General features: G+C 38.1%; 1 protein-coding gene across 2 annotated transcripts in view; it reads right to left on the bottom strand.

The window, feature by feature from the left end:
• LOC110543424 (UDP-glucuronosyltransferase 2B17-like) overlaps positions 1–20,669 on the bottom strand; it is a 29,317-nt gene extending 8,648 nt beyond the window's left edge. The window contains exons 1-4 of one of the 2 annotated variants that reach the window (XM_060380868.1): positions 20,531–20,669; positions 3,351–4,133; positions 2,302–2,450; positions 900–1,031 (exon numbers count right to left, since the gene is read on the bottom strand). In XM_060380868.1, the coding sequence (XP_060236851.1) occupies positions 900–1,031; positions 2,302–2,450; positions 3,351–4,071 (1,002 nt within the window). In that variant the 5' untranslated portion in view covers positions 4,072–4,133; positions 20,531–20,669. Of the gene's footprint in view, positions 1–899; positions 1,032–2,301; positions 2,451–3,350; positions 4,134–20,526 lie in introns of both variants that reach the window. The other variant, XM_060380869.1, reaches the window with a different exon arrangement.
• Positions 20,670–27,049: the final 6,380 nt, after the last annotated feature.

Here is a 27,049-nt window from a genome sequence, read left to right as displayed (position 1 = left end):
GGATTATTGGGAAGGGTGTTATTCCTAATTTCTTTCTCAGCACTTTTGTCTTTTGCATACAAGTGGGCTACTGATTTTTTTTTTTTTAGTTAAGTTTTTATCTAGCCCCTCTGCCGAATGTGTTTATCAGCTGTAGGTGTTCCCTGGGGTCACTCATGTACGCTATATCATCTTCAAATAGTGATACTTTTGACTTCTACCTTTCCAATTTGTATGCCCTTGATCTCCTTTAATTGTCTCATTCCTCTAGCAAGGACTTTAAGAACTATTTTGAAGAACTATCTCTTCAGTGGGCATCCTTGCCTTGTCTCTGCTTTCAGTGGAATTGGTTTAAGTTTCTCTCCATTTAGTTTGATGTTAGCTGTAGGCTTGCTGTGTAATCTCTTTACTAGTATCAGTCTCAGAAAAGACCCCTGGGCCCTTTGAATGACAGTTGAGAATTTAAATGGCTCTCTCAACTGCACATTGAACAGGCCTACTTCAAAATTAGGATGCAGAGCAGAGCCATGATACATTTCAGACAGTTTCAATACCTGCTTAATGTTATTAGGCTAGAAAATAAAAGAAATGTCAATAATCTTACCAAAACTTTTATGTATGCATTGAGTTTAAATAATCAACAAATACAACAAGTGACTCTGAAGTACAAGATCCTCTCACACCAGCATTTCAGAATGTGTCCACAGAGATCACAATGTTTATATCCAAGATATTCTAGGTCAAAAACAATTTCTGGATAACTTGTAGTACATTGTAACGTTTGTTATGCATATCTGTTTCTAAATTGAGTAATGTAAATTACAGCTTACCTAAAACTTTACCTTTCACCAGCCATTTCGGTAATCAGACCTTTGAAGGTCATTTATAGAGTTGCCTCCAATGAGGGGACTTTATCTCACCTTTTGTGGAATCTGGGCAAGGGCCCATGCAATTGTGTTGGCCGTTTCCTCTGTCATGTTACTGACCATGGACCCCAAAGAAAGCAGCACAATCCCATGTTCTCCAGAGCTCTGGACAAAGTCTTCCATTTCCTGTTAAGAAAGAACCTGCTTCATCACAAAGTAACAACTGAAGAGAAATCACTTGTGTAACTTTTATGAAAATAACTAGAATAAAAATTGAAGTGTTCCTAGGAAGTTGTAGAATACTGCTGTTAAAAATGCAGAAGACAAAAATAGCAAGGTCAAACACTTTGAACTTCACAGGCAGCAGTTCCAAGTGTACTCACACATAATTCAATCACCTACTAAATATTTTGGTCTGGCAAAACGAAAACGCAGAAGTACAAGTATACTATGTATGATGTAGTCATTAAATTGTAGCTCATTTACATTTTCTCATTCTAAAGAGAGCGTAATTTTTTCCTTAGTATTTTTTTCTTTTCTATGATGGTTCATTTAATATTATTAACTAATGTTTCATGAAATAGTATCTATGTTGTGGTATGTACATATGTGTAGATAACACAAACTTCCAACTATGATCAATAAAATGTTTTCCATTTTTTGCAAAATAATCATCACTGCATCAAAAACATATATTGTGATGATTTTCTGATATTATGTATAAATAGGGTATTTTCAGAGATGACCTCCACAATCTACTGCTTAGAGCTGAAACTGTGTCTACATTGTTTCACTGGATATCAAACTATTACCTCTGATATACACTAATCACCACTTTTGAATAATTGACAGTTTCTCATCCAATGAGTTTAACTAACTTAATTTTTTTGTCTTTTGTGTGTCTATGCATGGACCTGTGTGTATGTTTTTGTAAGTGTGTTGAGAGGTGGTGGTATTGGAGAAAGTCCCTGTCTTTGTTTTTGCACATGGGTCCAAAGGTTAAAATCCAGAGTCTTTCCCTATCAATCTTTACTATATATTTTTTATTCTGTCTCTAATTGAACATGAATCCCACTATTCTTAACAGGTTAATAGCCATCAAGGTGTTGGTGTTACCCTGTTTCTGCCACCCCAGGACTAAAGTCATACGTGCCATGCCAGGATACCCAACTTATTACATGGGTGTTGGAGATTCAAACTCACATCCTCAGGGTTGCTTGGTAATAACCTTACCCGGTGACTAACCACCCAAATACCTTACCTGACTTCATTTAACTCAAATGCTATGAACATTTCCCATGTCTCTCATGTTCTTCCCTGAGTTCACTGAGCTGCTAGTTAGCAGTATGCTTAATTCCTATATATCTCTGTCATTGGGAGAAAATGTAGTGAAAGGTGTAGAATCACTTTCAACATAAGTGAAAATTTAAAAAAGAAATTAAAAAAATGTATTTACCTCAGGCAAGGGTTTAGCAGGTTTGCAGTGGAGTCCTCCAACATAGTCAACATTTGGTAAAGTTGGGTGAGGAAATTCCAAATCCCAGTAGGATCTAATGAGCCACATTTCTGCTTTGCTTACCATCTCTGCAAAGGTGGTGGGCCTTCCTAGATGGAGAAGATGAGCAAATGAGAGGGGAAAAAGCTAACTGGATTGTCATCTGAATGTAAAATATGTGTTCGTAGAGATGTTGCAAGAATTTGTGTTTGATGTAGAGCATGTGCATTTTAAACCCAATGTTTATTTATATGTAACATAATTTGCATGTGTAATAGATGTGAAGCTTAGTTATATACATAAATGTCAGTTTGGTTTAATTTTAATGCAAAATATAACAATCACCTCATGTTTTCACAATAATTTGAAATGATCCACTAAACCACTGTAACAATAAGCACACGTTTTACTTCTATCTAAGCTTCAGAAGGAGCAGTGCAAATGCAAATACCATTCCAGGTTCAAAACACAAACCATGCTGTGTACCCTGGACAGATTTCTTCAGGGACAGTGTAGTTTGTAACTAGTCCTTTTTCCTTGTTTTGCCAAGGCAGCAGTAATTTTATTTTTCCATACCCTACATTTTGGTTTTAAATAAAGCATAGCCCTACGCAAGAGAAAATAATTTCTTCAATGTTATATATGCATGTATATTCTATTGAATATATCGTTTTTAATGTACACTAATGAAGATTTGGGTTTCACTAGCTAGTGACCTATTAAGATAGAGAGTAAATTACAGGAAAAGGAGTAAAGAACCACATAGAGAAAGTCTACTTGTGTCTCTTTGCAATTGTATAGCTGACCAGAATGCCCTATATCAGGTCTCTTGCCATTTTCTATTTGATCAATAAAATGAGCTTTAGCAGAATGTTTCAGACTTTCTTAGCCAATATTGTATTATATTTGACCACCTAGAAAAGAAAACCTCACTTTGTATTTCATGGACAGATAGCTTTAAATACATGTGCAAGTTAGGTCCTAGGCTATTGATGAGAAACATAACTTACCCAAAGTTTCACTGTAGAACTGATCCCATTTCTTCTCATCAAATGTCTGGAACCAAAAGTCAAAATAAAGCATACATATCATATTTTTCACCCTCTCTAAGAATGTCATTTGACCACCTAGTCTTGACAAAATCATAGGTACATAAGAGGGAGGGAGGACAAATCCTCCATTGTACTTTTCCATTGTGTAGCCAGGAGTGCAACGAAGACTGTACAGAAAAGGAAGATGGAGCATTTCAGCTATCAGTTCCCCACAGGGAGCAATCGCATCTGAGATCAGGACATCAAACTTGGATTTCTGCAGTTTTGCCATAAGCTGTTTGTTTGAAACTGTGTCTTTACAAAGACTTTGATAATAAGCAGAATATTCTGTAAACATATTTTGTAGCAAAGGAGAATGTAAACATAGTTCTGTTGGCATCTCATAAGTCCACATATTCACAATCTTTGCATAAAAACTTTCCAGATCATCTTTACTGATAGTTGTAGAAAAAGTTTCAAACTTAAGGCCAGGCGATTTTTCGGGATCAAGAAAAATGGAAGCTGATGGTCTCAGAACAATCACTTCATGACCCCTCTGTACAAGTTCATCCAGTATTATCTTTAAATTCATCCAGTGACTGTACTCCATCGGCCACACCAACACCTTCCCACAGTTACCAGATCTAAAGCAGCAACTCATCTGCAGCAGGAACAGGGCAAAAATCCACTTCACAGGCATCCTGGGAGAGCACAGTCCTCTGTTCAGAGTGTCTTCCCTTCTCTCACTGTTTGCCCTTATGTCTAAACAGAAAAGAGCAATGAGTTAAAATGTAACCTGAGTTGTTTAAAGCAAATATACGTAATGAATTTGTAGGCTGAGGGAGGTAGTAAAAGAAAAATTTTAACTTTTTAATATTTGCATGTGCGTATTTAATGTCACATGTTTTGTAATGAAGTAAAGTTAGGAGTCATGATCTGAGTGTGTAAAAGATTGCAAAAGATTTGAAGAGTGGAAAGAACACTTGTTAGCGAGAGGTTAAGTCTGACTTTTCTTTCAACTAGAACCCAAGATGTAGTAACTACAGAGCTTGTCAGTGTTTGTGGATATCATTTTCAAGAACATTTTTTGTAAAAATGTTGATTAATGTTAGAGACAGTCCCTGTCCCCATTACTATGGACATTGAACTGCCATGGGCTACATCTGTGCAGGGGTTCTAGGTTATCTCCATGAATGGTCCTTGGCTGCAGTATCAGCATGAACTGATTGGGTTGCTCTTTGATCACCTCCCCCTGAGTGGGGAGCAGCCTTACCAGGATACAAAGGAAGATAATGCAGCCACTTCTGATGAGACCTGATAGACTAAGGTCTGAAGGAAGGGGAAGAAGACCTCCCCTATAGGTGGACTGGGGTAGGGGCATGGTGAAGAAGAAGGAGAGGTGGGGTCGGGAGGGGAAGAGGGAAGGAGCTACAGGGGAGATACAACGTGAATAAATTGTAATTAATAAAAATTAAAATTAAAAAAAATAAATATGATTTTAAAAAATAAAGATATGAAAGAGTCATGAAAAAGAGAATGTTGATTAATGTATTTACTTACATACAATTTCTAAATATGCTTGACAGTGTGTCTTACTGATAGAAACCTTGGGAATGAGACAGATAAGAGTTTCTGCCAATCAGTGCTGCTAGGGAAACAGCCAAATAGACAGGCCTGAGTAGCATTTGTTGCTAAGCTTTGCAACCAATTCTATAGACTTAGATTTTTCAAACACCTAATTTACTTGATGCTCTTGAACACCTCTACCTCCCTTCCCACACCCTGACCTTAGGTGGGAGATTAATAGGAAAAGGGTATCTTTACCTCTTTTACCTACTTCTGCCTGACTAGAATCCTTGGGTTCTTTGGGGATATACCAATCTCAGTAGTCAGGATATCAGTAGTCCAGACAAACAGCAAAGCAGCAAACCACAGCAGCAGCAAACAACAAGCAGCAGCAAACAACAAGCAGCAGCAGCAGAGGTAGTACCACTCAGCCAAACAGTAAGACTCTACCTAAACTACATCAGTACACCAAAGTGGGAAAACTCCCTTGATTCAAATAGTTTCCAGCTGACAAACATTGAATGCCTTTTCACAGGGGCAGTTTTCCACAGGGGAAAGACATTCTCACATCCCACACTTGGAACCAAAACAAAATCTGTATTTACAGGACACAACTGGGTTTCCAAAGAAATAAGAAACTTCTACTTCATATTTTGTCCAACTTATCTATCCACGAGCCTTTCCTAGGCTCAAGGTGTAGCTGGGTAGTTTATTCTCAGAATCTTAGTGCACAAATCCCCTGAGTAGATGAGTAGGTAAATCTGTATTCCCTCCTCTTCAGGAAACACAATGCCTACCATTTCTGAAATTCCCCAATGTTTCTGTTTGCCTAAGAAGCCCTTGGATATTGACATGTGATCTACCTGGGCCTTCTTGTTTGACCTCATATTTTACTGAACTACAAACTTTCAAACAACTGTAGGATGCATCCCTTATAGAAATTCTTTGGTTTTAAAAGCAACCTCCCTTAATTAACTTCTCACCACACTGACCAAGTCCTTTGCCAAAACCAAATTTTGATATTACAGATGTATTTTATCCCATGATTTGAAGGACTAGTTTCCAACATGACAAGCAAGGTCAGTACGATTTTTGTGACAATATTATGTGGCAGAGACACCACACACACACACACACACACACACACACACAACACACACACACACAACACACACACACACACACACACACACCATAGAGAATGGAGAGGGCAATCCTTTCTGAAAACTTACTCACAGATATATTCAAATATTTATTTCAGTGTTGCCTTTACCAGTCAAAGTAACAATGAAGAAACCACCAACTTACAAAAAAAGTATGAGAAAAAAGGGAACAATAGATGTATAAAAGAAAAAAGAAAGTGAATGAATTACAGTGGGATAGCTTTAATTATAAATAATGAGCTTGGGTGTTAACAGGTGAAATTCCTTAATTATATACACTGCCTAAATCAACCAAACATCTAAACATGAGATTCTTACCTTATAAGAAAATTACTTCATAGGTAAAGAAACACTTGCATTGAAAATTGGAAAAATAAATATTTTACATAAGCTAACTGCAAGTGTACTGTATTAGACATACCTATAAGTACAAGAATAGAATTAAGTCATAGAGTATATATTGTGACCTCTAAAGTCACTAAATATTTTTAAAAACATCAGTTTGACAAAAGGAAATATTAGTTGCAATAATATATTTCAAATCATATCCAATAAGACATTTCTAATCATTTTCAGCAAACATTCGATGTGCTTTATTCATAATAGAAACTGTATGTTCGTAGCAGCTTTATTTGTAACATCCAGAGCTAGCCACAACCCAGATGTCCCTCAGCTGAGGAATGGATATAGACATTGTGGTACATTTACACAATGGACTACTACTCAGCAATTAAAAATAAGGAAATCATGAAATTTGCAGGCAAATGATAGGAAAAGATCATCCTGAGTGAGGTATCCCAGAAGCAGAAAGACACACGTGGTATAAACTCACTTATAAGTGGATATTAGAGATATAACATAGGATAATCACACTAAAGTCTGTATACTTAAAGAAGCTAAGCAAGAAAGAGGACCCGTGTAAGATGACCAATCCTCATTCAGAAAGGCAAAAATGGCATGGACATTGGAAGAAGGAGAAAACAGGGAACGGGACAGGAGCCTACCACAGAGGGCCTCTGAAAGACTCTATCCAGCAAGGTATCAAAGCAGATGCTGAGACTCATAGCCAAACTTTGGGTAGAATGCAAGGGAATCTTATGAAAGAAGGGGGAGATAGAAAGACCTGGAGGGGACATGAGCTCTACAAGGAGAAAAAAGAAATGTGGGCATAGGGAACTTTTCTGAGACTGATACTCCAACCAAGCACAATTCATGGAGATAACCTAGAACCCTGAACAGATGTAGACCATGGCAGGTCAGTCTCCAAGTGGGTTCTCTAATATTGGGAATAGGGACTGTCTTTGATCTGAACTCAATGGACTGCTCTTTGATCACCTCCGCTGAGGGGGGTGTAGCCTTACCAGGCCACAGAGGAAGACAGTGAAGCCAGTCCTGCTGAGACCTGATAGAACAGGATCAGGTGGTAGGGGAGGAGGACATCCCATATCAGTGGACTTAGGGAAGGGCTATGTTGTAGAAGAGGGAGGGAGTGTGGGATTGGGAGGAGAAAAAGGAGGAGGCTACAGTTGGGATATAAAGTGAATAAACTATAATTAATAAAAAAATTATAAATTTAAAATTAAAAAAAATACTGGAGACAACTTAGATGTCCCTCAACTGAAGAACTGATGAAGAAAATGTGGTACCTTTACACAATGGAATACTACTCACTATTTAAAATAAAACCATCTTACAATTTGTATGCAGGTGGATGAAACTTGAAAAGATGATCCTGAATGACATAAGCCAGACCCAGAAAAAAGCACATGGTATGTACTCACTTGTAATTGGGTATTAGTCATAAAGTATAGGGTAACTATGCTACAATCCACAGACCCAGAGAAGCCAAGGAGGGCCCAAGGGAGGACATTTGAATCTCACTCAGATGGGGAAATAAAATAGACATCCAAAGTATATGCAGGGAGGGACCTGGGTGGGAGATGGGGTAGGGCTGATAATAGGGGAGGGGATGGGGTGTGGAGAGAGGAGGAGGGTGTGAGTGTGGGAGTGGCAGGATCTGGTGAGAAAATGAAAACTGTTGGGTTGGGGACTATCTGAGACTTAGGAAGCTCCCTGGAGTCTGTGGGGTTGATCTTACCTGAGGCTCCTAAGGGCTATAGAACTTGAAGTCACCACTCTGTGTAGCCAGATTGGGCTTCCAGAGGAGGGAGGGGGACACCAAACCACTCATAAAACTTTCACCCCAAAATGTGTCTCACCTACAAGAAGTGAAGCCATAAAGATGGAACAGAGATTGAGGGAATGGCAAAACAATGACTGGCCCAACTTGAGAACCACCTTGTGGGACAGAACAAGCCTCCAACATTATTAATGACACTCTGCTGTGCTTGCAGACAGGAGCCTAGCATAACTGTCTTCTGAGAGGCTTCATCTAGCAGCTGATGGAAAAAGATGCATAGACCCACAACAAAACAATTGGAGAGTTAGGGGGAAGAGAGGGAGGAATGACTGAGGGAGCCAGCGGGGTCAAGAACACCACAAGATGAGCTACAGAGTAAACTAATCTGGGCCTATGTTGGCTCACAGATACTGAACCATCAACCAAAGCGCATGCATGGGCTGGACCCAGGCCCCCTATACAAGTACATAGCAGGTGTGCTGCATGGTCAACACGTGGGTCCCTAACAATGGAAGAAGGGCTGTCTCTGACTCTGTGCCTGTCTTTGCATCAGTTTCCCCTAGCTGAGTTGCCTTGTCTGGCCTCAGTGGAAGGGTCTGTCCTTACTCGTGGTAGAACTTAAAGTACCAGGGTGCGTTGGTACCCTTGAGGGCCTCCCCTTCTCTGAGAAGGACAGAGGGGAGCATGAGGAGGAAGCATGAGGATGGGACTGGGATGAGAGGAGGAAGGGGGCTGGGATCAGCCTGTAAAGTGATTAAATTTTAAAAATAAATAAAATTTTCAAAACAGACTCAACCCAGTGAGAGCTGGAGTTCTGAAAATCTCACTTCAATCCATGAGAAAATCACTGAGGCAAAAATTCAGCATTGGAGTTTAGTACTAATTCAACTGGCTAAACAGATATATACAGAAAATTTCATTCAACAGGTGCACTATAGGGCACACTCCTAAAATTTACCACGAGTAGGGCTGCAAAATAATTCTCAGTAAGATCACAAAAATTAAAAACATAATTTTTGACCACAGCATAATAAAACCACAATTTAACAATAGAAACATTTTAAGTTGTACAAATACACAAAATTTCTAAACATTATTTTGTATGTCCATTGAGTCAAGGAAGAAGCCAAAAAGGAAATAAAACAGTTTCTTGAAATCAGTAAAGAATGAGAACATGCCCTACTAAATCTTAAGAGATATGGCCGCTAAAGATAAAAGACCACATGCCTACATAAAACTAGAAAATATTGAAATAAACTAAAATTGTTTGACTCGGGTCCCTGAGTAAGCAAAAATATTGAAATCCAAAACTAAACATAAGAAAGAATATCACCATGACAAAAGAGAATGAAATACACACTAAAAAGAACACAGATGAGTGAACTGAAAAGCTTTTTTTAAAGATGCACAAACAAACAAAAATGCAAATTCGTTAGTATTCTGTTTCTTTGGCTGTGATAAAACACAGACCCAAAGCAAGCTGGGGAGGAAAAGATTTGTTTGATTTACACATCCTGATCAAGCTTCACCATAAAGCAAAGTCAGGGCAGGATCTCAGTGTGGGACCTAAGGCAGGAACTGAAGCAGAAACCATGGAGCAGTGCTGCTTATTGAGTACTCGGCTTGCTGTCTTCTACAACACAGGATCAACTGCTCAGGTTTGCCATCTCACAGGGTGGGCTGGACACCCTCACACCAGTCATTAATCTAGAGAACACCAGCATAGCCTTGCCTAGAGACCAATTTGATGGAGACTTTGCTCAGTTCCTTAACTGAAGTCCCTTCTTCCAACAGGACCCTAGCTGTGTCAAGCTGACAAAAATTAACCATGATAGTTAGACTAGATAGCAAAAATAAAAAAGAAAAAGAAAAAGGAAATTAGAGCTCCACAAGTAGAGCAGCAGATCCAGAAGGCCTGGGCACAGGGGTCTTTTCTGAGACTGATAATTCCAGGCAAGGACCACTCATGGAGATGGCCTGGAACTCTTGCACAGAGGTATCCCATGGCAGTTCAGTGTCCAAGTGGGCTCCATAGTAATGGGAACAGGGACTGTCTCTGATATGAAGTGATTGGCCTGCTCTTTGATCACCTCCCCCTAAGTGGGGAGCAAACTTACCAGACCACAAAGGAAGACAATGCAGCCACTCCTGATGAGACCTAATAGACCAGGATCAGAAGAAAGGAAAGGAAGACCTCCCCTATCACTGGACTGGGGGAGGGGCACAGATGGGGAAAAGGGAGGGAGGATGTGATTGGGAGGGGAGTAGGGAGGGATACAAAGTAAATAAACTATAATTAACAAAGATAAAAATAATTTTAAAGAGAATAAAAATAACAGAAATGATAGAAAGTACTAGAAATTAAAAAGTAAGAAATAAAAATAATACAAAGAAAGATAAAGACTTCTTAATAAAGATGGTAACATAGAAAATATTTCTGCGGTAGTGATTGTTTTAAAAACAACTGAATCTGTCAATGTATTTTCCAGTATCCTGAGCCACATTGTATACCATTTTAAAAGAAATGAATGCATAAGTTTATCTTTAGAAGAGAATAGGCATTTGTATTTCTTGTCATATTGAAGATTATATGCCATCGAAGTTTACAATTCGGTCATTATATATGCTTTAAATATTTGAAAATAAGAAAGCATAAATCATATGAATATTTGTGTAATGCTACAAAGAAGAGAACATTAGTTAGGGAAATAAACAAGTCTTTGAAAATATCTTAATAATATTGGTAGCAGAGTGGCAGAGTGAAGTGACTATATTTCTAATTCCATATATACTTAAGAAAGAAATATTTTAGCTGGAAGAACCAAAAGTCTCCTCCTGTCTTTCAAGGAAAAAAAACATGGTACTGAGTTGGTGTCCATGTTGATTTCAGGTATTCTTTCCTAAAACTAATATTGAATATGTAAATCTTGTTTTCAAGTACTCATGATATAGTTTATAAAATAGACCTAAGTTATGGTTAAAGATGTCCAAAAAATTTAACAAGATTCCACAAAATAAATTAGATTCAAATGACATAAAGTAAAATAAAAATTGAAAAAATAAAATAAAACACCTATTCCAAAATATATTCATTTTTGAATTTCTGACACTGTAATGTATAGAAAGTACAGATGGTGCACATCTGTAATCCCAGCATTAGGGCAGCAGAGGCAGACAGATCTCTGTGAGTTCAAGGCCAGGCTGGTCTACAAAGCAAGTCCAGAACAACCAAGGCTACCCAGAGAAACCCTTTTCTACAAAAACAAACAAACAGATAGACAAACAAACAAAAACAAAAAAAATTTCTTTAAAAGAAAAAAGTGATAAAATATTTACTCAACCATTTCTCAATTCTCAGGATACAAATCCAGAACAACAGCAAATAAACATCAGGCAAAATATGTAAATAAAAAGGACACACACACACACACATATATATATATAATTTTTATATAATGGAATTCCATGAACACATGCTTGTTAAGAGCTGTAAAACATGACATTTGATTGGAATACAAATAAGATCCAGTTTATATTTTAAAACACAGCTTTCTTCCTAAGCATTGGAAAAAATTGTAACAGACCTAGAGATTGACATACAATATACAAGGGGTGAAAAACTGAATCTAAAGAGATGTTGTCAAATGTAGATGCTGACAAGAAATTGGAGTCATCACTTCTTGTTGAAGATTCATTCATGAAACTACATGGGGAAATTATCCATGTGAAATAGAAGAGTTTACATGCCAGTTTTGTATTAACAAGTAGAGCAAAAACTAAAAACGGGGTGTTAGAATAAACATGATGCAGATACCCAGAGATGAATGAATTGGTAATTGAAGACAAAAATGTTAAAAAGGAGAGAAAATGGATATAAAGCAAAGACTGAATAAATTCTAAAAACATGAACATCCCATTTTATATGTAAATGTTAAATATAATTAAATATGAAATATTTGCGAAAGAGTAAATAAAAGGATGTATTTGATCAGCATGGGACAGAATTATATTTTCTGCTGTCTTGACCTATGTTTGACCTGTAAAAAGGTCTTTACTAACTTTTCCAGAAGTTGCCAGTAAACCAAATAGAAGTGAAACTTCTTAATATGTATCATGAGTGTCTTTTTGTTCTTGAATTTTACCTTAAAATTCTCTTTAATTTATGCTTGTTGAGCATAACTATATTTTAAGTGATCCAATGTTGTTGTCTCAATTTCTCCTTCTGTTCTAGCATACCATAGCTCTACTCATTACAATATATCAGGTTTTTTAAATTGCATCTTATTAGCCCCAAAATTTATTTTATTTTTTAATTAATTTATTTTTTAATAAATTACAGTTTATTTACTTTGTATCCCACCTGTAGCCCCCTCCTTTATCCCTCGAAATCCCACCCTCCTCTTGCATCTTGTCCCATGCTGCTCCCTAAGTCTATTGATAAGGTAGGACCATACATGGAGATAACCTACAACCCCTGCCTAGATAAAGCCCAGGGGAACAGGGACTATCTCTGACAGGAACTCAGTGGCTGACCTTCCCACAGAGGAAGACAGTGCAGCCAAACCTGATGAGACCTCATATTCTATGGTCAGAAGAAGGGGAGGAAGACCTCCCCTATCAGTGGGCTTAGGGAGGGGCATGAGAGGAGATGAGGAAGGAAGGGTAGCTTTGGGAGGGAATGTGGGAAGGGGTTACAGGTGGGATGCAAACTGAATAAACTATAATTAATAAAAAAAATTTAAAAAAAACTAAAAAAGAAAAATATCCTTTATGTACCTAAAAGATATTAATATAAAACTTCAAGAGAAGATAGGTATAGTATATACATGCTATTTATATATAAGTACATTAACAAATGAAACTTAAATAGAGCACACCCTTAGGGTTGTGATCAAATGTATTATTAGAGATTTGCTACTTCAAGTGATAAAATATTTTCTTATACTTTGAACTAATAAGAGTAGGTATCTACCATAATTATAGCACCAAGTAACTACCTTTTCTATTTCCAGTTTGCCAGATATAAATATGAAATGATGGTATTTAATGAAAACTAGTGTGCCTAAGAATTTTGACTCTATGTCCAATATTTATCTAACCACTGTAGAAAGAGATTCCAAGTTATTATCATGTCAGTTCTCATGCACATGTGATGTCAGGTGAATGACCACAACTGTAACTGCAGGCTAAGGTCCAGTTCTAAGCTTACCTTTGTGGGAATTTCTCGATGGTCTCTTGCTCAAGCATTTTATTTCCAAAAGAACACCAGGCCTCTCATTTATGGCTATCTTTTTTTAATTTTTTATTTAACTTTTATTAATCACACTTTATTCATTTTGAATTCCCCCCATAAGCTCCTCCCTCCTCCACTCCTGGTCCCACCCTCCCCTCCACCTTTCTGCATGCATGCCCCTCCCCAAGTCCACTGATAGGGGAGGTCCTCCTCTCCTTCTTTCTGATCTTAGTCTATCAGTTCTCATCAGAAGTGGCTGCATTGTCAGGGTTATCTCCATGAATAGTCCTTGGTTGGAGTATGAGTCTCTGGGAAGTTCCCTGTGTTCAAATTTTCTTGTTCTGTTGCTCTCCTTGTGGAGACCCTGTCCTCTCCAGCTCTTTTATTTCCCACTTCTTACATAAAATTCCTTTCACTCTGCCTGACAGTTGGCCATCAGGCTCAGCATCTGCTTTGACAGTCTGCATGGTAGAGCTTTCAGAGGCCCTCTGTGGCAGGTTCCTAGATTGTTTCCTATTTTCTTCTTCTGGCTTTCAGAGGCTCTCTGTAGCAGGTTTCTAGGTTGTTTCCTGTTTTCTTCTTCTTCTGATATCCATCCTCTTTGCCTTTCAGGATGGGGATTGAACATTTTAGCTAGGGTCCTCTCTTTTGCTTAGTTTGTTTAGATGTACAAATTTTAGTGGGTTTATCCTATGATGTATGTTTATATGAGTGAGTATATACCGTGTGTGTCTTTTTGCTTCTGGGACAACTCACTCAGGATGATCCTTTCCAGATTCCACCAATTAGCTGCAAATTTCATGATTTCCTTATTTTTCATTGCTGAGTAATACTTAATTGTATAGATGTACCACAATTTCTGCATCCATTCTTCAGTTGAGGGGCATCTGGGCTGTTTCCAGCTTCTGGCTATTACAAAAAAAGTTGCTACAAACATGGTTGAGCAAATGTCCTTTTTGTGTACTTGAGCCTCTTTTGGATATATGCCTAGAAGTGGTATGACTGGATCTTGAAGAAGCGCTATTCCTAGTTGTCTGAGAAAGCCCCGGATTGATTTCCACAGTGGCTGTACCAGTTTACATTCCCACTAGCAGTGGAGGAGGGTTCCCCTTTCTCCACAACCACTCCAGCATGTGTTGTCACTTGAGTTTTTCATCTTGGCCATTCTGATGGGTGTAAGGTGAAAGATCAGGGTTGTTTTGATTTGCATTTCCCTAATGGCTAATGAGGTTGAGCATTTCTTTAAATGCTTCTCTGCCATTCCATATTCCTCTACAGAGAATTCTCTGTTTAGCTCTGTTCCCCACTTTTTAAGTGGATTATTTGGTTTGCTGCTTTTCAGCTTCTTTAGTTCTTTATATATACTGGATATGAGTCCTCTGTCAGATAAAAGGTTGGTGATGATTCTTTCCCAATCTTTATGGCTATCTTAACAGGGGAAATATGCACAAAGCACAGGGGTACTGAGTGCCAACATTTGGGATGCAAACAAATGAGAATTTTGAAATCATGCTATTTGCTTTAATTTTTAATTTTCTCTCTGTTTAAAATTTTGCTTTGCTAAATATCAAGTGAAGTCTCTCACAATGTTAATTACATCCCAAATAGCTAAACGTTGGTCATTTTAAACTCTGAACTTGAAGTGTAGGTTTTCATATATTACACATTCTAATTAATAATGTAGAATGGAATAACCTATTAGTATGGTTATCCTGTATCATATGGCTAATAGCTGCTTAAAATGAATACATACCATGTGTGTCTTTCTGCTTCTGGGCAACCTTACTCAGGATGATTTTTTCTAGTTCTATCCATTTGGCTACAAATTTCCTGATTTCCTTGTTTTTAACAGCTGAATAGTATTCCATTGTGTAAATATACCACAATTTCTGTATCCATTCTTTGGTTGAGGGACTTCTGGGTAGTTTCCAGATCTAGCTATTATAAATAAAGTTACTATGAACATAGTTGAGCAGATGTCCTTGTTTTATAGTAGAGGATGCTTAATTTTCACTCACAAGGGTAAAAAGGATAGACACTGGAAGCAGTAGAGGAGAGTAAACAAGATGGGAGCCTATTATAAAAGTCCTCTCCACTCAGCAGGGGATTGAAGCAGGTGCTGAGACTCACAGCCAAACTTTGGACACAGTGCAGAAAGTCTTATGGAAGAAGGGGGATAAAAGGACCCAGAGGGGACAGGAGCTCCAAGAGAAGACCAATAAAGCCAATAAATCTGGTACTAGGGGGAACCTACAGACAGTGATGCACCAACCAAGGATCATGTATGGAGAAAACCTAGACCCGCTGCTCAGATGTAGCTGATAGGCAGCTCAGTCTCAACCTGGGTTCCCTAGTGAGGGGTGCAGGAGCTGTCTCTGACAAGAACTTGGTTGTCTGCTCTTTGATCACTTCACCCTGGTGAGGCAGCCTTGCCAGGCCACAGAGAAAGAGGACCCATGCAGTCATGATGACTCTCAATAAGCTAGGGTCAAATGGTAGGGAAGGAGGACTCCCGCAGAGGACTAGGGGAGAGGGATAGGGAGAAAGAGGGAGGGAGGGTGGGACTGGGAAGAGATGAGGGAGAGGGCTACAATTTGGATACACAGTAAATAAATTGTAAAACATAAAAAGAAAATATTTTCAATAAATGTACAATTCTAATTAAATATTTACTCATAGTTTATTTAGGGCTGACATAGGAACGTTATTTTTACTTAACATTAGATTCACTGAAACAAACAGCTTGTTCATTTGAGAAGTTCAAGAAGACTAAAGTGCCCATTGTTCCTTTAAAAATGGTATCCATTTGAATATATTCATATGTGTGATGAATTGTAAATTATGGACAATAAAACTAGTTATGGTACTATGATAATGCCCAGAGATGAAATACACAGTGATTATTTTTGTTAAACTGATTATACTTATATGTGGTGCATACTTACCCCACCATGAAGAAAGATAACATAAAAGTAAAGTAAACAAAGAAAATGTAACACATAATTATATTTTAACAGCATTAATGTATCAGTAAAAACCTTGACTACACTTGATTGGTCATCTTTTAAGTTTGTGATGCACTATTTCTCTCCCCTTTTCACAGGTTACACTGACCTCTTGTGGACAGACTGTGCTAACGTCTAGTTTGGTGACCTTAAAATACCTAGAATCCCTGCAATAATCAGTGTAACTCAGTGAAACTGACAAAGAACTGAAACAATCAATGATGATAACTAACTAGAAATTCTAGGTAGAAAGGTCAATCATAACTAAATGCAGCTTGCACAATAATGCTATGATAAAATGAACACTAACACGGTGAATCACAAATACTTAAATAAAATGGGTGACTGTGAGTGAGAAAATAATCAGAAAAAAGAGGATTCTTTCTGTAAGTCAGGGTGAGGATGGGCCTAATGTAAGGGGCCTAATGTAAGGTGCTAACAATGCATTGAGACTTTTCACTGCCAATTCTTAGGCATGTGGCTGTCTTTTGGGAGCCTCTGAAGTTGAGATTCAGTAAGGCAGAAAATTAATATTCCCTACTGTGCTCTTGTTCATCCTTTTGCATTAAGATTTATTTATTTTTAATGATGTGTTTGGGTTAGTGTTCACATGTGAGTGAAGGTGCCCACAGAGGCCAGAGACATCAGGGCCTCTGAAGCCACAGTTATAAGCAGTTGTGAGCAGCTTAACGTGGAAGCTGAGAATCAAACTCAGTCCTCTGTAAGAGTAGTAAGTGCTCTTAACCACTAAGCCATCTCTCCAGCCCTTGTTTATAATTATTTATTATTCTTTCTGTTCCTCTTAATTTGTATATTTAACTATACCACCCTCAACTGGTGAATGCACTTTCAATAGTTAAAATTCATCTTTTTCTTTTCAGGTCAGTTTTGTTTTCACAGAGGTGTGTTCCCCTGTGAGAACATAAACAATACTTTCATATCATAATTTGATTCTTATTTCTGCCTACAATCCTTAGATACAAATGGTCTCATAGTATTTTCTGTGTGGCATTTTCTCAGTTGCAATCACTCATTTTTTTTTTAAACAGTGATTTGATTAGTCCTGTTATCATGAAACTGTTACAGTTTTGGGACATGAAATTCCGACTCCACAAATCTGTGTTCCTGTGTTCCTGGGCTATGTTCACTAATATTTGGCTCCAGAATAAAGTTTTGTCCCCTTTTGATGAGAGTTGTGTTGTTTATGTTCACAATGTAAGCAAACATAACGGAGGAAGGAATGACAAAACTGAAGGAGTCCACAGAACCAACTAAGGAACAAGAGTGAATAGCATGCTTAGCCACTACAGGAAAAAAAGAGATTGAAGTTACTTTGGCATTTCATCTCACTCCAGTCAGAATGGTTATCATCAGGAATAAAATTAAAAATAATTGGTGAGAAAGTGGGGGAAAAAGAACCCTTTAAGTGGAATAGTAGATTAGTGCATCCACTATGGAAACCAGTCTGGGATTTCTTAAAACAATAAACAAAAATAGAAATCAAAACAACCCTGAGATTTCACCTTACACCCATCAAAATGGTGAAGATAAAAACCTCAAGTGACAATGCATGCTGGAGAGGATGTGGAGAAAGGGGAACCTTCCACCATTGCTGGTTGGAATGTAAACTTACACACACAACCACTCTGGAAATAAATCTGGAGCTTTCTCAGACAATTAGGAATAGTGCTTTCTCAAAATCCAGCTATACCACTCCTAGGCATATATCCAAAAGAGGCTCAAGTAATAAGGACATTTATTCAAACATGTTAGTAGCAGCTTTATTTGTTATATCCAGAACCTGGAAACAACCCAGATGTCCCTCAGTGGAGGAAATCATGACATTTGCAGGCAAATGGTGGGATCTAGAAAAGATCATCCTGAGTGAGGTATTGCAGTAGCAGAAAGACACACATGGTATATACTCACTTATAAGTGGATATATAACATAGGATAAATGTAATAAAATCTGTACACCTAAAGAAGCTAAGCAAGAAGGAGGACCCTGGGTAAGATGATCAATCCTCACTCAGAAAGACAAATGGTATGGACATTGGAAGAAGGATAAAACAGGGAACAGGACAGGAGCCTAACACAGAGCGACTCTGAAAGACTCCACCCAACGGTGTATCAAAGCAGATGCTGATACTCATACCCAAACTTTGGTAGGAGTGCAGGGAATCTTATGAAAGAAGGGAGAGATGGTAAGACCTAGAAAGGACAGGAGCTCCATAAGGAAATAAACAGAACCAAAAACCTGGGCACAGGAGTCTTTTCTGAGACTGATACTCCAACCAGGGACGATTCATGGATATAACCTAGAACCCTTACTCATATGTAGCTCATGGCAGCTCAGTCTCCAAGTGGGTTTTCTAGTTAGAAGAACAGGGAATGTCTCTGACGTGAACTCAGTGGCTGGCTCTTTGATCACCTCCCCCTGAGGGGAAACAACCTTACCAGGGCACAGAGGAGGACAATGCAGCCAGTCCTGATAAGCTAGGGTCACATTGAAAGGGAGGAGGACCTCCCCTATCAGTGGACTTGGAGAGGGGCATGGGAGGAGATGAGGTTGGGAGGGTGGGGATAGGAGGGGGTGAGGGAGGGGGATAGAGCTGGGATACAAAATGAATAAACTGTAATTAATATTAAAAAATAAACAAAATCACCATATGATCCAGATGTGCTAATCTCCAGCATACAACCAAAGCACTCTATGTCCTACTACCAGCTAGTTTTCCAGACAAGCTCATTGCTGCTCTGCATACAACAGCCAGCAAATGCAACTGGACTAGATGTTCATCCTCAGAAGAATGGATGAAGAAATCATGATATAGCTAGATGATACATAGGGAGAGAGAGAGAGAGCACAGAATTTCATTCAACTGTAAAGAAAAATAAAATTTGCAGGAAAGTGGATGAACTAGAAAACATATTTAATCCATAGTGTCTGTAGAGACTAGGAAACTAAAATGGGGCAAAGAGACAGGGCAGGGATCCTGAATTGAGGCTGAGATTGTGGATCACAGGGAATATGAAAACAGAGGGGGAGGAGAAAGATAGAGAAGAAAGGACAAAGATAGAGAAGAAAAGGATTAGGGAGAGAAGATCAAAGAAAATTAAGTATATATAAAGAAATCATACGGAAACCTACTACTGTACAAACTTCATGTGAAATATCTAAATGAAGGTACCCTGCCTGACTGCAAAAAGCAGCTCTTGAAAGCTGTGTGATCCATGCTGCCCTTGTTTACTATGCTATGATAGTATACAAGTATAGCCAGAAGACCCCTGCCCCACCAGATGTTGTTTGATCTTGCCGCACAGCATAATCATGAGCCACATATATTTTTATAGCAATCAAAAATACAGTAAAACAAGAGAAATACAAGGGGTGTTTGCATTCCTCTAAACACGGAATTTTGGCTTAAATTCGTGTAACAAATTATATTATGTTATTTGTGTTTTTATCATCAAAGTTTGCGAAAGCGCAATTACTGACAGCTATTTAATAACTATTAGTACCTTCCTTAATGTTTTTATATACTAATATGCAATGTAGGCCAGACTCTGGGCTCCAGAGTACGCAGTTTCTGATACTGCTCTAAAAATGCCACACAATATTTGTAATCTAAAAATGCAAAGTCATTCCCTCTTGAGGGGAAGGTAGCACTTACAAAACTGACAGAGATGCAAAATGAACTTTTAGGACTTTGGGGTCATCTAAGTTCTGTTTGGCAAACTATGCTTCACACCATCAGATGCTGCCAGTGAATGGTGGACTTGGAACTGGAGAAGGGACACATTAACGTCTTGTTTGATTTATTGTTGCATATCAGCATGAGTTGGCAAAGTGTTGTAAGCAATTATTAATATTTACTATTGGTTTATCTTCTTGTAATGCTTGCTGTTAATTTTAAACAGCTGCATAACCAAATCAACACACAGAGACTGGATTTTTATTTAACCTAGAACACAATGCTGGACAATATTTACTCCCTCCTAAACCTACAAGCCCTCAGTTTCCTAACATTGATTTCCCACATTATACTTGCTTTTTGTGAAATCTTAGGTCTGGTTGATGCTCCACGTCCTCCAAGATCTCTCTTCCAGCTCAGCTCTCCTCGCTCTCCTCTCACTCTCCTTCTCCTCCCACTTATCTGTTGCCTTTTGGCTCCTCCCCTCTTTCCTGTGTTCTGGCTCCTCCCTGCTCAACATTGTGTCTAGTTGCTTTTATTTTGTTCCTGTTTACACAAGTGTTGAGACAGGATGCTTAGAATGAGTATCACAATGCAATATCCAGATTGAAACCAGAGAGTTGGGGGTGGGGAAATCAGCATTTGAATTAACAAGGGTAAGGCATATACATTTTAAAAGAACATTATACCAACAGCAAAGACAGCCAATGTGAAAGAAGCCTTTGCATTGCACCCAGATACCTACAAAAGTTACCTGGGTCCATTCTACTGATGCCAGTGATGTCTTAAATTAACCCAGGAAGTTGAGTAAACATGCTGATGTGGCCATGGATTACAGCCATCGGATCACTATCAGCAAACTCTGCATGAACTTGTACTGAGATCCTGAGGTGAAATCAGTTCTTACTGACCCCAGCAAACAGGATTCCTTTAAATTTGAGATTTTCTCTGTGTATTTGATGAAACAGGAGTTTGAAGATTGCATCACTACAAAATGGGTCTTAAGTAAGTACATGAGTATTAAAAGTAATGATTTCAGAAATAATATTCACAATTCTCAAAGGACTTTGCAGAGTAATTAAATATTCTGAGTAGCACTGCAGACACTCATGACCAAGCCATCAGATTCAAACTTTGACATCATTCTTGAAGGTGCCACGAGTCAGTATGTTGAGTTCATGGCTGAAACATTTAAAATACTTTTTTAATGTATACTTTCTGTCAGGATTTCCTAATTATATGGTGGGGAAGCACACTAAAAGACTCCCTCTCCTTCCTTTGTGCTGTTGTTTTGTCAGAGTTAAGTGAGTAGATGATATTCATATAGAGAGTAAAAATACAGTTTATGTGTTCTGTTTTTGGTTTTTGGTTCCAATACTTGATGAGAAGAGATGAAAATAATTTTATAGTGAAGTTCTAGGTAAACTTTAGATGGGTGATATATAATCTTAATATTTCTGTTCCTGTGAAGGTGAACTTTATGTTATTCTTTTAATCAAAATTCTGGATTTTTGTAGAACAATCAGGGAATCTGCTGTGAAATTGTATCTCCTAGCAACATAAGAACTTATACCCATAAAAGTGATCACCAACATGAACTCCTAAACATGAGCTGAAAAAGGACAACAACAGACATGCCCCACCCCATACACAACCCACAAAAGATCAATCCTACAGCTGCAGGAAACTAAGGAATGCTGAGTGTGGGAGAATTGTCTTCCCCAGGTCAGAACACACCAATTGGTTATGCAATACCAAATGGTCATCCCTGAAAACATACATACAAGACTTAGCTGGTTATATTTAGGAGTGTGAGAGAGACGGAAAGCAAGGAAGACAGAGGAAAAAAAGAGACAAGAGAGATCATGCATATAACATTTAAAATCTACATAAGAGAGGAAACATCTAATACTCTCTTTCTTAGCTTAGTTAATTACTCTAATATAATGAACTTGTTTTGTGCATTTTCCGAAAAAGGACATGACTTCATTTACTAAGGCTGAAACACTCTTACATATATAAACTACTTTTCCTTTGTTCTCTGTGCTGAAACCTAAGTTGTTTCCACAACTTAGCTAATGTGAAGAGGGTTAAAACATTGAAGTGCTCACATCTCTGTGATGTGCAACCTTGGAATCACAGAAGTTCATGTCCAGGAATGGTAAAGTTAGGTCACAGATAATCTAATTTAGCTGTATTCCATTATTTGCTTGTTTTGGGGTTTTTTTTGTATGTTTGTATGTCGTGTGTGTGTGTAAACAAATATGAAATACAACCTGCTTGGTCTAAGGGAATTTTATGAAAGAGGGAGTAGAAAGATGGTAAGATTCATATTGCCAGGAAGTCTGTTGTTAAACAGTCTCTCCTAGAGAGACTGCATAAACAGGACAGAAACAATGGTAAGATCGTTGGACATGTTAACATGAAAGGGTAAATCTCAAAAGGTCCCTCCACTAGACAAAGAACTACAAACAACTATTAACTCTTGGGAGGAAGAGACTTAGCATCTCCCAGGAATGAGTCCCTTTGTTGGTTGTCCTGATCAGAGTAGTCAGCACTGAAACCATGTGCACACAACCAGAAAAATACGGTCTTCTGAGAACAGTGTGTTCCCATCCTTTGCCCTTTTACTAATTACGCTGCCTCTTAATTTTAGTGTTCAGTTTGTGCACTCAGTGTACTCTGTGTATCAGTCCTCTGTCAGGTATGTAGCCGGCAGTGTTTTCTCTCATTTCTTGGCTGTGTTTTGTCTTCATGGTAGCATTTGCTGTGTAGAAGCTTTTTAATTTCAGGCAATCCCACTTATCAGTTCCTGACTTCATTTCTTACCTATGAGTTCTTTTCAGAAAGTCATTGCCTAACGCCATGTCTTGAAATATTTCCCTTCTTTCCTCTACTAGTTTCTAAGTTTAAGTCTAACATTAAGGTCTTTGGTCCATTTTGAAGACCTTTGTGTTCAGGGTGAGAAATACGAATCTAGGATCAACCTTACCCATGTGGGTGTAATTTTTCTAGCACCATTTATTGCAGAATTTTCATCCAGTGTATGATTTTCTCATCTGTTTTCAAAAAGTGATGCTGGTGGGATCTGTGCATGTTCATTGAGTCTAGTCTCTTGCCTCTAGTCTCTAGAACTACATCTCCATTTTTTGCTAGTATCCTGTCACTGTAGTGATTACACTGTACTGCAAATATGCAGTGTAATTTCAAATTAGACATGGTGATACTTACTGCCTTTTTTTTTTCCCTCAGGACAACATTGGCTATTTGGGATCTTCTGATCTTTCCTGTGAGTTTTGGGATGTTTTCTACTTCTGTGAAAAGTATCATCTTTTTGTTGATAAGAATTGGGCAGAATCTTTACAGTGGTTTTGTTAGTAAAGTAATTTGTACAATATTAATTGTCATAAAAAGAAAGGCCTTTCTATTTTATAGTGCCCTTTCAATTTTTTCCTTCAGTGTTGTAAATTTTGCACTATATTGGTCTTTCCCCTTATCCTTTTGGTGAGATAATTCTTATGTTATATTTCAGTGGTAGTGATGGTGTTTCATTGCAAAGCTGTTTTGAATAGAATTTTTTCCTAATTTCTTCCTCAGAATGCTCATTATTGACTTAAATTACACCTCCTGTTTTCTCATGTGTGGTTTTTTGTGTGCTTTACTATGTATATTCATATGTGCATTGTGTGTGTGTAGCACATGTGTGTGTATGTGTGGAGGTCTGGGGTTGATACTATGAGTCTTCCTCATCACTCTCCATGTCTTTCATTGAGTCAAAGTGTCTCATTTGAACCCAGATATCACCAACATGGACTGATCTAGCTAGCTGCCTTGATCTGCAGTTTCCCTGTCTCCATCTCCTGAACAATGACATACAGGTGGATGTCCACATGCATCTGGGTTTACTCTGTTTCTCATGCTTGATTGACAAGTGATTTTACTGCTGAGTCATCTGCTGATATTTGTGTACTGATTTTGTGTAAAATTACTGCTGAAAGTTCATTAGTTCTAAGAGTTGGCTGATGGACTATTAGGGTCTCTTACATAGATGATCATACAATATGCAAATAGCAGAAAACATTTTTACTTCCTACTTTAATCCATTTTATTTCTTCCTCTTGTATTCTTGCTCTAGATAAGTTTTTTATAATTTTTTATTTTTATTTTTTCTTTACAATTTATTCATTATATATCCCAATTGAAGCCCCATCCCTCAACTCCTCCTAGTCCCACCCTGCCTCCCTCTTCCACCATCTCCTTCCCCTAGTCCATTTAAAGGGGGAGTCCTCCACTATTGCCAACTGCTCATAGCTTCTTAAGTCTCAACAGGACTACCTGGATTCTCTTTCTCCTTGGCCTGGGAAGGCCACATTATCAGAGGCAAAGTGATCAAAGAGCAGTCAGCTGAGTTCATGATAGAGATCCACATGGAGACTGAGCTGCCAATCTGCCACATCTGAGCAGGGGGTCTAGTTCCTCTTCTTGCATGGTCCTCCATTCGTGCATCAGTCTCTGTAGACCCCATGAGCTAGTATCTTTTATCTACCTAAGATTTTTAGGAGACTATATTAACTACACATGGACAAGTTGGCCTGTGTCTTATGCCTGATCTCAGTGGTAATACTTGTGTCTCAATTGTTTAGCATATGTAAGCTACACACACACACACACACACACACACACATATATATTCTTTTTATATTCCTTTAAATCAGAGTTTCTTCAGGGCTTTCATTGTGAAAGAATTTTGGATTTTCTAAGGGGTATTTCCCATCAATTTAGGAAATATAAAACTTTTTTGTGAATCTCCAACAATGGACCTTACAACCATTCTCAAATTTCGTTTCTATTGTTCCATTTACTGGACTTAAAATTACTCATTATCATTTTCCCTGTAGAAAAAAAAAGTTGTGTTACCTCCTGCTATCCCATTTTCACTTTAGAAAATATTTCCCCATCAGAAGATTCCAACTTTAAACTAATGAATACATGGAGATGAAATCAAAACTTCATCATTTGGATGACAAGGCTGTGATATTTTTACATTTTTATTGTCGAAACCCTCCCATATGTTCAGCCCAGCTCTCCTTCAAACATGGCATCATTTTTTTCAACAATTCTTATTGCATGCATTAATGTATTTGTGCACACATATTAAATGGAATCTATTCAGGCCATATAATGTTACTCATATAATGTTACTGAGTTTTTGGCACTGAACAACCAATTGGTGTGCTCTTTCCTGAGAAGGGCATCTTGTCTAACTCCCAGCTGTCTTGTTTGCCTATAGTTCTTTATGTAGGGATGAGGATTGTCGGCTTTTCTCCATCCAGTTTGGCATGTTTGTTGTTGTCCTCCTTTTGCATCTCTTGTTAGGGCAGTCATGCTGTTGAGACTTTGGGGGGTGCTTAGCTTCTGACATTCCTAGCAGACACAGCCTCACAGAAAACTCCATGATCCTCTGGCTCTTACAATCTTTCTGCTCCCTTTTCTACAATGTTTCCTGAGCTTTCCATGCAGTATTATTTTGTAAATGTTTCACCAGGAGTGTGTTCCACAACTCTGCAATTTAATTGGTGTGGTTTTCTGTAGTGCTCTCTAAAAATTGTCAGGAGACCTTTCTTTGATGAAGGGTAAAATAATATTCACCTGGGGGCATATGGATAACAAGAGGAAAACTATGCCTGGACTGAAAACCTAGCTAACTACAAAGCACTAGCAAAGTCCTGATTACTGGAAGAAAATCTACAACCATTAATTTGCTATCACATTCATTTTTAATCACCTGTTGAGTACTTTTAATTTTTTAAATTGGTTTGGTGTACTGTCAAATTAATTTCCTTTCCTGTTAAAGTGTTCTTTATTTTTTTTTTCAGATAGAAAGGGAATGTTATGGTGTTATTGAGAATCCACCATGATCAGCCAGTAAATCCCCTGGATGGGGTGATTATCTGGATAGCTTGTCATGATCAGCCAGTAAATCTCCTTGATGAGGTGACCATGTGGATAGTTTGCCATGAGCAATGAAGAAACTACAGTGGCAGCCTTTATCTACAGTAATTTCAGTGCTTACGCCCCAGTTGTGCTTAGGTTCCTAATAGCATGTGTAATGACTGTGACACTCATTATCACAGATGTTACCTAGTTTGTTGAAACTGAAAAGAAAAATTAAAAAGCTTATATCATATAAGCATGTCCATGTTGGCAAGAATTTTAATACCTGATTTACTTTTCCTGAGACCAAATACTTTAAGAAAGAACCTGTCAAATCTAATTTGTTTGCAAGATATTCACTACCTGTCTTAGGAGAGCACAGTATTTGTTACTCAAGGAAAGTTATTTTTAAAATAAATATAGAACTGTCTATATTGGTTTGTTTGTTTTTATTAGTTCTTTGAAAATTTTGAAACATTTTGATCACAGTATGTCTCCCTCCCCCAAATATTGCAAGATCTGTCTCTGTCCTTCCCTTCCAACTTTCTGTGTTCCCATCTTTATCAAGGCCATGTGCTACACAAATTTTCTTAGGTTCATGGCCGTCTACTAGAGCATGAATGAATTCTCACGGGCTCTAGGGGAAACTGACCCTTTCCCTTCCAGTACTTAAGAGCTACCCACAGTTCTTTGCTTACAGGTGGACTTTCATGCCCCAAACTGTCACTGTGCTAGGATTTGGTCTGGTTTTGAAACATACAAATCTTGTATGTTGAATCACAACTTCTCTGAGTTCATATGTGCAACTTTCCTGCTGTATCCATAAGACATTCTTTCTTTGTAGTTACCTACTGCTCTTATGTTCTTTCTCCTCCACCATGATCCTGAGCCTTTACTGGGAAGAATCAGTACATGTGTTCCGTTCAGGGCTGTACATTCTGT

This window comes from Meriones unguiculatus, chromosome 3, assembly GCF_030254825.1.
Source record: "Meriones unguiculatus strain TT.TT164.6M chromosome 3, Bangor_MerUng_6.1, whole genome shotgun sequence".
NCBI classification, from domain to species: Eukaryota; Metazoa; Chordata; class Mammalia; order Rodentia; family Muridae; genus Meriones; species Meriones unguiculatus.
Note: the sequence above shows the minus strand (reverse complement) of the source record. Positions and strands in the feature narration are given on the sequence as shown.